This window comes from Mus caroli, chromosome 5 (assembly GCF_900094665.2).
Source record: "Mus caroli chromosome 5, CAROLI_EIJ_v1.1, whole genome shotgun sequence".
Classification (NCBI taxonomy): domain Eukaryota; kingdom Metazoa; phylum Chordata; class Mammalia; order Rodentia; family Muridae; genus Mus; species Mus caroli.
Genome location: NC_034574.1, coordinates 135,274,192 through 135,286,478, shown reverse-complemented (window position 1 = coordinate 135,286,478; position 12,287 = coordinate 135,274,192). Strand labels below are relative to the sequence as shown.

At 50.9% G+C, this 12,287-nt stretch overlaps 1 protein-coding gene across 3 annotated transcripts in view; it reads left to right on the top strand.

Moving 5' to 3' along the window:
* Window positions 1-1,115: 1,115 nt before the first annotated feature.
* The window catches only part of Radil (Rap associating with DIL domain), a 69,306-nt gene continuing 58,134 nt past the window's right edge, over window positions 1,116-12,287 (top strand). The window contains exons 1-2 of one of the 3 annotated variants that reach the window (XM_021162360.1): window positions 1,116-1,234; window positions 8,213-8,811. In XM_021162360.1, coding sequence (XP_021018019.1) covers window positions 8,277-8,811 — 535 coding nt within the window. In that variant the 5' untranslated portion in view covers window positions 1,116-1,234; window positions 8,213-8,276. Of the gene's footprint in view, window positions 1,235-1,276; window positions 1,289-2,468; window positions 2,525-8,212; window positions 8,812-12,287 lie in introns of those variants that run through there. The other 2 variants (XM_021162363.1, XM_021162361.1) reach the window with 2 other exon arrangements.

Below are 12,287 nucleotides of genomic sequence, written 5' to 3'. Positions count from 1 at the left end.
ACAGAAGTGTATGGGGCCATATCTATTCAAACCACCCAGTGAGGAACTGTATTAAACGGTTGCAACATTAAGAAAGTTGAGAACTACTTCTCTACAGTATAGTTCTTGACAAACTGCCCACAAAAAGATATACTTCTCGGGTTAGGGTGTGCAGTTTGAGATCATTGAACATACCAGAGAGAAGTCAAAGCAAAAACACATTATTTGGGTCAAAGGCCTAGAGCTGATTTGGTCCCATTTTGCATGGTTTAAAGTTAGTCTGCCGTAATTTGACTTGTGTTTTTAAAATCCTGGCTGCTTAGGGTTGAAGTGACTCAGTTGGTAGAGCATTTGTATTGCATACATGAGGCCCTCGGTTCGATCCCCAGAACTACATTAACTAGGCATGGTAGTGCAAGCTTGTAATCCCAACACAAGGACAATGGAGGTAATCGCATCAGGAGTGCAAGGCCAGCCTTGGTCACATGGAGTTTGAGGCCAGTCTGGCATCTATGAGACCCTATCTAAAATGTAAAATAAAATTCTACGAAGGATACATTAAAATTAAAGAACTGGAGTTAAATGCTGATAACACACGCTATATACACGTACGCAATTGTCAATGAATAAATAAAAATTTATGCAATAAAATAAAAGTCTGGCCTTCCTGTCCCTGGTCAGTTTCATGCATATTCAGTTATGTACCTGTCCATCTTTGTCCACCTCTCCACCTTTGTCCACTAATTGGGGTGGAGGCCAAACACCACCTACTTGATCATAGAGAGTATACAACCCCAAAGTAGCTGGCCAGAGCATAGGCCACGCCCTTCTTTCCTGCAGCCCCGCCCCTTGAGATACCACGAGTCGACTTTGGGGAACTAGCCCCTCCCCCTCACTGAGGCCACGCCCACCCAAAGGCCACACCTCTTAGAGAATCGTTCTTACCGTTGGAGACCAGAAGGGGGCGCTAGCGCACAGCCTATCTTTCTCGGTCAGCCAGGCCCTCCCTAATACGTGTGACCCCGCCCACTCGGGGGCTCCGTCTCTGCCCATTGGGCGCTGAGGTGTCAAGTTTCTGTTCGTCTCGCCAGACTCCCCGCCCTTAGAGGCTCCGCCCCCGGAGGCCCCGCCCCTTCGGAGGCCTCGCCCTGTCCGTTGCGCGGCCGGCAGGAGGCGCCTCGAGCCGGGCGCCAGCTCGGCTAACGGCGGGCGTGGGAGCCGCGCGCGGGGGACGCAGCTGACAGGCTGCGCTGAGGTGAGTGCGGGGCGCGAGAAGGAAGGTCAGCAGAGGCCGAGGATGGCCCAGGAGGTGCGGCTGGACCACTGCGGGGACCCGCGGAGGGCGCGGAGACCGCGGGCTGAGACACGGGTGGCGGGGCACGCGCTGGGGCGGGGCCGCGCTGGTCACGGTCCCCGCGGCGAGTCCGGGCGCGATGGAGGCAGGCTTGCTCGGTTGCCATGGAAACCGGCGAGCGCACGGGGCCTGGAGCGGCCCGGGGGAGCTGCACCTGAAGGCCGGGTGGGCGCGGGTTGCGTGGCCCCGTGGACTTCCAGGGGGCGATCCGGGTTCCGTCACTCGTGGCCAAGGGACCTTTCCAGGCCTCAGTTTACCTGGTAGTGCTTTGGAGGTGCAATCTAACCTGGAACAACCCGAAAGAGCTCAAGGCGGGAGTCCCGCACTCTCCCACAAGGATGGTGGTGACACCCCCGCCTACACCCGTCCCGCATCGCGTCTCCTCCCCATCCGTGTGCCCGCGAGAGGCATTGTTTCTCCAGCTATTTCTGTATCATTTCCAGCCAGTCCCCCGACAAGTGCCGCGCCTGAGACAGATGCTGAGCTGGAGCTCCGAGGCCCTCAAAGGGATCTGGCTTCTGTCCCTGGGGAGCCCTGGGATGGGGGCCTGACAGGCTGCAGACCTGCCCGGCCCAGCCTCTGTCGCCTGCCGAGTGTTTGGTTAATCTGAATTACCAAAAAGAATTTGATTACTGGTGTCTCGGTGCTGCGGGCCACCTCTTGTGCATTCCAGAGAGGAGCTTCTCTTTAATCCTGCTGGGAGAAGTCAGTCCCTTTTTGCTAAGTGACTAGCGGCTCAAATGAAACCTGATTGAATTATGCTTGTCTTTAAAGCCTCCCTCCAGCTGGAGCCATAAAGATAGGATTTGTGGATGAGGGGAGGAGGCTAATGCGCCGCCTGCAAAGTTGACTGCTCAGTTTTTCTTCTGTTGGAATGATAATGTGTTCCACATTGTCCTGTTGGAACAGAGACTGTCCCTCCACCCATGTCAGCCGTCGTTGACCTCACTGCCTGCCTGGTCTCTGTGACTTAACCTTGCTTTTTTTCCTTTTCTTTCTTTTTTTCTCTTTTCTTCCTTCCTTTTTCTTTTTCTTTTCTTTTTAAAGCAGAATCGGAGAACAAGAAAAGAGACAATTTCTGAGGCAGCCACGGCGAGAGCCCTGCGTGTACTCTTGACTCTCTGGGACCTGAGCTGTCCTCAAATGTTTGTGTGTCAGAGGCGAGAATGAGGCAGAAAAAGGAAAAGACAGGTCATACTTCCAGAAAAACAGATCTGGTTACCCAGGGCGTGCTCGCCTCTGTAGGACTTTCCCTGAATTCCAAGTGGCCTTTTGAGAAACATTTTTGTCCTGTTTGGACAAACAGGCTACACTCTTGATTCTGTGATTAGGGAGGAAAAGTGGCCTACGAGCAGGTGGCCACCTCAGGGCCCACTCTTTAGTGACCGTGGGGAGGGTGGGCATAAAAAAACCCTAAACTTTCTGTTAAACCAAGAAGTGAAAGCTCGGCATTCGCTGGGACTCGGGGCCCTTGAGGAGAGACGCTGGTGAGGAATGAGTCACATCCACCCAGGTTTTGTCATCTCCTGCTCTTCACACTTTTCCCAGCTCTGTCTTAGAGTCCCTCCGGACAGGAGGGAGGGGCCACTTCTGAGGTTCCAGTTTGCACCCCTTGACCCCGAGACCCTAGGAGGGGACCTAGTAGTTACACACTTGTACTTTTCCATTTCTCTTGCCTCTTATTTATTTATGTTTTGAGTCAAACTGCATAGCCACGGACGACCTTGAACTTAAAAAAAAAATGTTGATTTACTTATTTTTTTTACCATGGGTACACATTTTAAATTTTATAGATTGTTTTAATATTTAAATTTAATAATATTACTGTCTGTATATGCACGCACGTGCTTAACTGGTGCTCATGAGGCACTCAGGGGACAGCTTTGGGGGAGTCAATCCTCTCTGTCTAGTATGTGAGGTGTGGAAACTGAACACCAGGCTTGGCAGCAAGCACCTTTGCCATCTTGATGGCCTAGTGACCTTGACTTTCTGACTGTCCCGTCTCTACCTTCTGAGTGCTGGGATTACAGGCATGTGCCACCTTGTCTGGTTTATTTATGCTGTGCTGAGAACGGAACCCAAGTCTTCATGCATGCCGGGAACTGAGCTACCATTGCTTTCTTCTAGATAGGGTCTCTCAGCCGCAGTTGGCCTGGAACTCATTATATATCCCGGGCAGGCTTGCCATGCAATCCAACCATAGCCTCCTGAGTGCTGGGATTATATATGGGCCATGCCAGCTTCCACTTCTCTCCTCACACTTTCTCTTTTTGTTTGTTTGGTTTTTTTGTTTTGTTTTGTTTGTTTGTTTTTCGAGACAGGGTTTCTCTGTATAGCCCTGGCTGTCCTGGAACTCACTTTGTAGACCAGGCTGGCCTCGAACTCAGAAATCCACCTGCCTCTGCCTCCCAAGTGCTGGGATTAAAGGCGTGCGCTACCACGCCCGGGACACTTTCTCTTTTTTACAATGTCTCATGTAGCCCATGCTGGCCTGGGTAGCTGAGGGTAACCTAGAGCTCCTCATGCCTCCACCTCTGGAGGCTTGGGATTTCAGGAATGCACCGCCATGCCCGCTTAGCATTTGTGTCTTGTTAGAGAAGATCTACAGTTAGACTGTACCAGCCTGTTAAGATGTACAGCCTGGGTATGAGATGCCTGTTCACATCTGCTTAGGATCTGGAGTTTGCTTTGTGACATTTCTCCTGCCTGAGGACAGTTTGGCATTGTGTTTATGTTACTCCTGGGCACAGACTCCAGAAGCCATGGCTTCTATGGCCACAGGCATCAGTGACTGAGGCCACATCATTGTGCACCTGGGTTAGACTTCGGACACTGAGGCTCCTCCAGTGAAGATGTCTCCTGTGCTACAGGAAAGTGGTGGGGGTGGGGGATGAAGTGTTGAGGAGGGCCGTGTCATCCGAGAATTATTCTGCTCTAGAGGGTCCCAAGGAAGGGGTGATGCATGCAGAGGCCAGAGATTAGTCTTGGGAGAGATCACTCACATGTTGTTCACCTTGTGTTTCTGAGACAGGCTTGGGACTCTGTCAGACTGGCCAGCCAAGGAATCCCAGGGGTCTTTTTGTCTTCTTTTCCCCTGACCTGGATTCACATGGGTTCTGGGCATGGAACTTTAATGCCCATGTTTGCATGTGAAGGCACTGTCATGTGTGTGCGTGCACACGTGCATGCATACATGTAGAGAGAGAGGGAGGGATGCGTGTGAGCATGTGGGAATGTTTGTACTGGTACCCACCACACACACTAGGACCACAGAAGCTGGGAGCTTCCTTGGCAGCCTTTCGTGCAGCACACATTCTCAGATGACACGGCCTTCCACAGCACCCCATTCTCTCCAGCCACTTCTGTGAAGCACAGGGGACAGCTCTGCTGGAGAAGCCATGGTGTATGGAGCCCGGATGTTATCCCCAGTGCTGAGGATGCAGGCATAGGTGCTGGCTGCCACGCCCAGCTTTTTCCGTGTGCTAGGGATTAGAATTCAGGCCCTCTGCTTGCAGAGCAGCATTTGTATCAGTGGAGCCATCTTGCCAGCTCTTTGAAAATGCTTTTGTTGTGGTGTAAGTGACAGTTCCATGCAGGGGAGCATCGTCAGTTCTAGGCTTCTCAGGGGCAGCCGAGGACGCTTGTCACAGGATCCTCAGGGGAAGAGACACCATGCTTTGGCCCTTCCCTAACTTTCTCCACAAGAACCTGCTCTTCCACCTCCTCCTCCTTCTTCTTCTTCCTCCTCCTCCTTTTTTTTTTTTTTTTTTTTTTTTTGGTTTTTCGAGACAGGGTTTCTCTGTGTAGCCCTGGCTGTCCTGGAACTCACTNTGGCCTCGAACTCAGAAATCCACCTGTCTCTGCCTCCCAAGTGCTGGGATTAAAGGCATGTGCCACCACACCCGGCAAGAACCTTATGCTTCCATAGTCTATTTTCTCTGAATCCCAGCTATCTATAGGCAAGTTCAAGTCTCTTATTGGAAGGCGGTGGGAACTAGAGACAGGGCTGATTTCCAGAGCTCTAGCTTGAGTGCATAAAGCTCACAGGCCAGTCCTGCAGAGCTCTGACTCCTCCCACAATGCCCTGGCACCTATGTCAGCCAGCTGTGGTGATGGGGCTGCTAGTGGGGAGAGGCCTCCCTGAAAGGGGCAGGAAGAAATCTGATCCTCAGTGTCCTTTGGAGGTCTGGAGGGTTGCATTGTTTGGCTCCCTGTGGGGTCTTTGTTTTGAGACAGGATCTTGCTGTGTTTGTAGCTCTGACTTGGTGAATAGCTTTGTCTGGCCTCTTACTCAAGATTCTCCTCTGAGTTGCTGGGAATGCATGATCACTAAGTATAGGCAGAGCCACATCTGGCTCCCTGAGGGTTTGTCTTGTCTTGTTTTATTTTGTTTGAGAGTAGGTCTATTGTACCAGAGGCTGGCCTGGAACTTCCTGTGTAGCTAAATTGACTTTAGGCTCTGAGTCTCTGCCTTTACCTTCCAGTTGATGTAGGTGTGGATCACCTACATGTGCTCTGCCTTACCTAAGTTGGTTTGTTGTTGTTGTTGTTTTGTTTGTTTTGTTTTTAAACTTATTTTGGGTTTTGTTTTTAGATTTATTTTATGCGTATGAGTGTCTGCCTGAATGCAGATATGGGCAACACATGTGTGCCTCCTGTCCTCAGAGGTCAGGAAGTCATCAGATCTCCTGGCATTGGAGTTACTTCTGGGTGTGAAATGCCACGCTGGGGCTGGGAACTGAATCCTGGCCCTCTGCAAGAGCAGCACATGCCTTTAAGCATTGAACCCTCTCTCCAACCCCAAGAAACTTATTTATTTTACATGCATTGCATATGTATGTACACACACCATGACACATATGTAGAGATTGGAAGACAGTTTTTGGAAGTTAGTTCTCTCCTTCTTTCTCGTGGTCTCTGGGTCAAACTGAGGCCAGCAGGCCTGGCAGACAGTGCCTTTTACCTACCGGGCCATCCTGTGAGCCCCTGAGGTCTTTTGCAAAGTCCCTTGGATTGTTCTGCTTTAGGCTGCCACTTCTCCAACCCATAACAATGTGGTCAAGTGGAGGCTGGGGACTTAAGTGGAAGTTGGTGACTTAGCTGGACTCAATGTGGCAGGTCTCTGTGGTGCTTTCTCTGGGTCCTGAGTCACTAGCGAGTGTGTTCAACCTTTTGACATTCCAATGTGATGTCATCTACAAAGCAGACACTTAAGCACTGTGCAAAACAAGCAAACCACCAAAAAGCCGCACGTTTCAAATAAGCTTACATTTTTTGTTGGGCATCTTTCATAGCCATTCTTGATTGCATACGGCCTCAGGGTTGCAGGTTGGACACACTTGTCTGGATCCTTCTAGAAAACACTCCTCTCTTGGCTCACCAATCTATCTGCCTTTGTCTGTGGTGCAGGAGTTGGGTGTGGTCATCTTTCATCCTGTCTGGTGGCAGAGCTGAAAGTCCCCATTTCCTTCTCTGGACTCTCCAGCCCCTGTAGACTTTTGTGAGGGAGATTGGTAAATTCCACCTCTAAATCCCACAGGACTTCACCAGCTTTCCGATTCTGCAGCACACAGACTCTTCCTGCTCCCTGGGAGTTCCTAGGGAGCCAGCCTCTCTCTGGAGGGGCTTGGGTGGCTGGGTGGCTGGATGTGGTGGGTGGAATGCACACATTCCAAGGATGCTTCCCCCCACACACACACACCGGCCTTGGAGGCGCTCTTTGTGTTGTTTCTCCGCGCCTAATGAACTAGCCCAGCTTCAGTCCTAGGGAAGTATCTCTTCGGTTGGGACCAACTTCCTCCACTGGGGATCTCTTCCAGTCAAGACCAGCTTCCTCCGCCAAGTCATGGGGAGCAGCAATTTCTTGGGGTTTGTGTTTCTGGGGTGTGTGTGTGTGTGTGAACCTGTGCCATACAGAAGCCAGAGAAAAACATCAGGTGTCCTGCTCTATCATTCTTAGTCATGGGGAGCAGCATTTTCTTGGTGTTTCTTTGTGTTTCTGGTGTGTGTGTGTGTGCATGTGCATGCATGTGTGTGTGTGCACATCTGCCCATATGGAAGCCAGGGAAGAACATTAGGTGTCCCAGGCTTATTCTTTGGAATCAGGGTCTCTAGTTGAGCCTGAAACTAGGTTGGCAGTCAGTGAACTCTAGCAATCCTCCTGTCTCTACCCTCACATTTCTGGGTTATAGGTGCATGCATAGCCATGCCCAGATTTTTACAAGGGTGCTGGAGACCTGAATTTCAGTCTTTGTGCTTGCACAGCAAATGCCCCTACCCACTGGACCATCTCCCCAGTCCCAGGCTTGTGACTTTTTATTATTATAATTTTTTATGGCTATGGCTGTGGCTGTTTCTCCAGCTCAGGTTGTGTTTGGGACGAGCATTGTCTTTTGTTTAATAGACTGTCCTAGACAAAATTGAATTCACAGAGGGTCAGGGCTGTGTTCCCAAGTTGAATATGGCTTGTTTCTTGTTTGTTGTTGTTTTTCTGGCTTTGACATGGCTAGATAGTGGGCGTGTCCCCCAGAACAGAGAACCAGCGCTACAGATAACTCTGTGCTTGGTCCCTGTGCCCCTGCAGTTGCTGCTCCTGTGCCCAGCACTTCTCAGAAGTCATGCAGCCCTAAGGCTTACTTAGACTTCCTCCTGCATCCTGCCAGTGGCTTTCCCTGGAAGCACTAGAGTCTACCAGACCTGCTTTGTCCCTTGCAATTCACAGGCTGACTTGTCAGCGCCATTGCTGGGGTCTGGCTCCAGGTGGTGTGGATGCCTGGATGGTCCAGGACCGTGTCCTCTGCTGGGATGGACTCGTTCGTGTCTCTGTTGCTTTTGATGTCCCTGATACTTGGCCCTAACTGTATCGCTTTGTCCTCTTAGGCTCCAGCCTTCCCCCAGCCATTGGTTGAAAGCCTCAGTGGTTATTCATGAAGACGCACCCACCATGTTTTATGGGACTCAGTTGATCATGTCTCCTCCCACCAAGAATAAGCTGAAGCGACAGAGCCAGCTCCTATCCACAATGCTGTCCCGGACACTGAGCTACAAGTATCGTGACCTGGATTCCACCTTCTGCAGCCTAGGTGCCAGCGACGACCCCTCGGAGCTCTCCACGCAGCTCTCGGCCCCCGGGGTCCTCAAGGTGTTTGGGGACAGTGTCTGTACAGGCACCCACTATAAGAGTGTCTTGGCTACTGGCTCCTCCAGTGCCCAGGAACTGGTGAAAGAGGCACTGGAGCGCTATGCCCTGGACCCTGAGTGTGCCGGCCAGTACGTGCTATGTGATGTTGTGGGCCAGGCTGGGGACTCTGGGCAGCGGTGGCAGGCCCAGTGCTTCCGAGTATTTGGCGACAATGAGAAGCCCCTCTTGATCCAGGAATTATGGAAACCCCGAGAAGGCTTGTCCCGGAGGTTTGAGCTAAGGAAGAAGTCAGATGTGGAAGAGCTGGCAGCGAGGGATGTGGATACCACCACCGCAGGTGAGAAAGGATGGCTACAGGGTGACAGGCAGAGGGAGAAGAACATGGGAAAGGTGGGAACCAGTGGGGCTGTGATGAGTTACTGTCATGCTCAGAGGTCTGGCTAACCTTACTGGACATGTGCATTAACTGTGAAACGCTTGGTGCCCGTGCCAATGGCTTCTGCTACGTTCTGTAGTGTGTTAGGCCAGATCCAGCCCTTAGTCTCAGGGGCCCGAGGGTTCTCTGTTGTTGACCTTCCAGAGTCCCTCTCAGACGTGTTAGGAATCTTAGGGTAGCTGGATAGAAAGACAAGGGGCTGGAGAGATGGCTCAGTGGTCTCTTCCAGAGGTCTTGAGTTCAGATCCCAGCAACCACTTGGTGGCTCACAACCATCAGTGATGAGATCTGATGCCCTCTTCTGGTGTGTCTGAAGACAGCCACAGCGTACTTACATATAATAAAATAATTATATCTTTGGGCCAGATGGAGCGAGGCTAGAGCAAGAAGGAAAAGAAAAAAAAAAAAAAAGAAAGACAGACAGACAAGGAAGGATCCTTCCTAGACCCTCTTGACATTGCCAGGTCCAAGAGACTCTGGTGCCAAGAGGCTGCAGGAGGAGCTGCGTCAGGTTAGCAGTGCCTCGGGTGGCTGTCACACTTCTTGTGGACTTTAGTAGCAGGGCAGTTTGGCTTGCTCTCGGCCTCAAGGATGTAGTGGTTTGGTGCTCATTGCTTTATTATTCAACTAGTGGAAAGAAATTAGTTATTTTGCCAGAATTTATTTTTTCAATTACTCAAAGATTAGTTTTTAGTTACCTTTTTTCAAGAAATGTTTTGGATTTATTTTATGTGTATGATGTGGAGGTTAATAGTCAAACTGAGAGTCAGTTCCCTTCTGCCATGTGGCTCCCAGGAGCCGACATCAGGTCGTCAGGCTTAGCGGCAAGTGCTTTTACCCACTAAGCCATCTCACTGACCCCTTGTTTTTTAAAAAAGTTGTGTGTGTGTGTGTGTGTGTGTGTGTGTGTGTGTGTGTGTGTGTGTGTGTGAGGGGGATGGTACACAATGTTATGGTGCACTCAGGTCAGGGAACAACTTTGTGGAATGAGTTCCTTCTTTCCACAGTGGGTTCTGGGAATCCAACTCCAGCTTTTCAGACTTATAAAGCAAGCACCTTTACCCATGAGCCATTTCCTTGGCCCCACGTGTTGTTTTCAGAGACTTCCTATGGCCAAGGTGTGGTGGGAAACACCTGTAATCCCAGCAGTCAGGAGGCCGAGGCAAGAAGATGGAGAGTCTGTGGCCAGCTTAGGCTGCAAAGTGAGATTCTTCCTTGCCTTGTGGTGTGTGTGTGTGTGTGTGTGTGTGTGTGTGTGTGTGTGTGAGATCTTTCTGTGAGGTCAACAAGATTTTTGAGGGAAGAGATGGTATGGGCTGAAACTGCATGTGCATGCAGATGTGGGCGTGTACACACGTGCGCACACACATGTACACTTGCACCCAGGACTTTGATATTGGTATGTGGAGCATTACTCTGTTTTGTGTTTGCTTGTGTAATGTGTGTGTGGTGCATGTGTAGGTGTGTGTAACCATGTGTGAACACAGAGGCCATAGGAGGACTTTAGGTGTCCCGCCTATATCATTCTCCTCCCTATTCCCTTAAGACAGATTCTTGCACTGAGCCTGGAGCTAGGCTAGTTGCCAGGAAGCCCCAGTGGTCTATGTGACACTCTCAATGAGGGGGTTATAGGCACAAAGCCGCACCTAGCATTTTATATGGTGCAGAGGATTTGAACTTACAGCCTTCATGTTTGCCTAACGGACATTCTTACTCACTGAGCGGAGACCTCAGTTCCCCGAGCAACATTTTGGACATTCTTTTACCCAGAGCAGGCCTGATGAGACCATCAGAGGGGTTGCTGCTGGTGCCTGTGTCCATGGGTCTATCTGTCATTAGGTCCTTATGTTGTATCACCTGGGTGCAGTAGAGCTTTGGCAAGCCCGTGTATTGGTGACTACTGACTGCTGTGGGTATACTATGTAGATTTTTCTCTGTCCACTTCATTCAGCACTGTGCTCACACGAGGCCAGGCCAGAGGAAGTTCCACAGCTCACAGCCTCTCTCCCTTGGTGGCTATGAAAACCTTTTCAATAAAGAGTCCATTCTTCATTGGTCAGGCTGAGTGACCCACTTCTTGGGCCCTAGGGGGTCATGTTACTGCCCAAGCAGGCCCAGGCCAAGGGATGACTTTCCTGCCTGCCATTCTTCTCCGGGTGTGATGAAGGTGCCTGTGCCTTCTGGCCATGGCAAGAACTGTGTGGATTATGCTAGATTAGTTGTCACAGGAGTGCCCATTCTGCTGCGGCTCCAACCCCCGCTCTTTGTTTTTGGCAGTCCTGGGGAATTGAACCTAGGACCTCACCCATGCTAGGCAAGCGCTCTGCCACTGAGCTACATACAGCCTTTGTCCATGCTTCTTACTCAGCATTAAAGCATACTATAGAGCCTTTGCCTAGGTCTGGGGAAATGTAAAGGGAAGAACAGGTCTGGTTCAGTTGGAGAGCCAAGGATGGCCATATAAGAGGCACCCAGGTAACACAGCACAGTGACCCAGTGATGGACAAACTTGGCCTGGAACTTACTCTGCAGATCAGGCTGGCCTCGAACACACAGAGATCATCCTGATTCTGCCTCTTGAATGCTATGATTAAAGGCATTTGTCACACATCCGGGTTCAGCCCCTTTTCCTTCACACAATAGAGGCTACTGCTGTGGGCTTTCAGGAGCTTCTGTCAGGCTTAAGCATTCGAAGCACCAGAATGGCAGATGCCTGAGGCAAAGCTGCCTTGGGAGCAGGACCGGGGGCTGGCAGTTCACCTGCTTCTAGTGAATCATTGGGGCGCTTGCAGTGCACCCATGGGAATGCCCTTTGTCGTGTTTGGGCTCTGTTTTCCATAAACATTGCTTTTTTTGTGTGGTAATTTCCTGATTTTCTAGCTTATCAAAATACGGGCTGCCTGTTCCGGGAGGCAGGCAGAGGTGGAGGTGGAAGGCAGCTCTTGGTAGTTTCCCAGGGGCTGGAATTTAGGGCCTGTGCCACGAGGAGAGGGCTCTGTGTCCTGTCGGTGAGATAAAGATGACAATCACTTGCATGTACTATGGGGAGAGTGACGGCAGGGCCATGTGGTTTTTGTCAGCACCTTAGGAAGAGTGAAGGATAAGGCTTGCTTATAATCATGGACAAGAGCAAGTGTGGGGTCAGCAGGACTGTTTGGGAGCTGTGTGTGTGCGTGTGCGTGTGCGTGTGCGTGTGCGTGTGTCAGTCAAAGAGTGGTACTGGAGTTGGAACTAGGGGCTTGCATATGCTAGGCTGATCTCTATGACTGAGATACACCCCATCCTCACTGGGGGATTCTAGGCAGGGGCTCTACCACTGAGCCACACCCCAGCCCTCACTGGGGGATTCTAGGCAGGGGCTCTACCACTGAGCCACA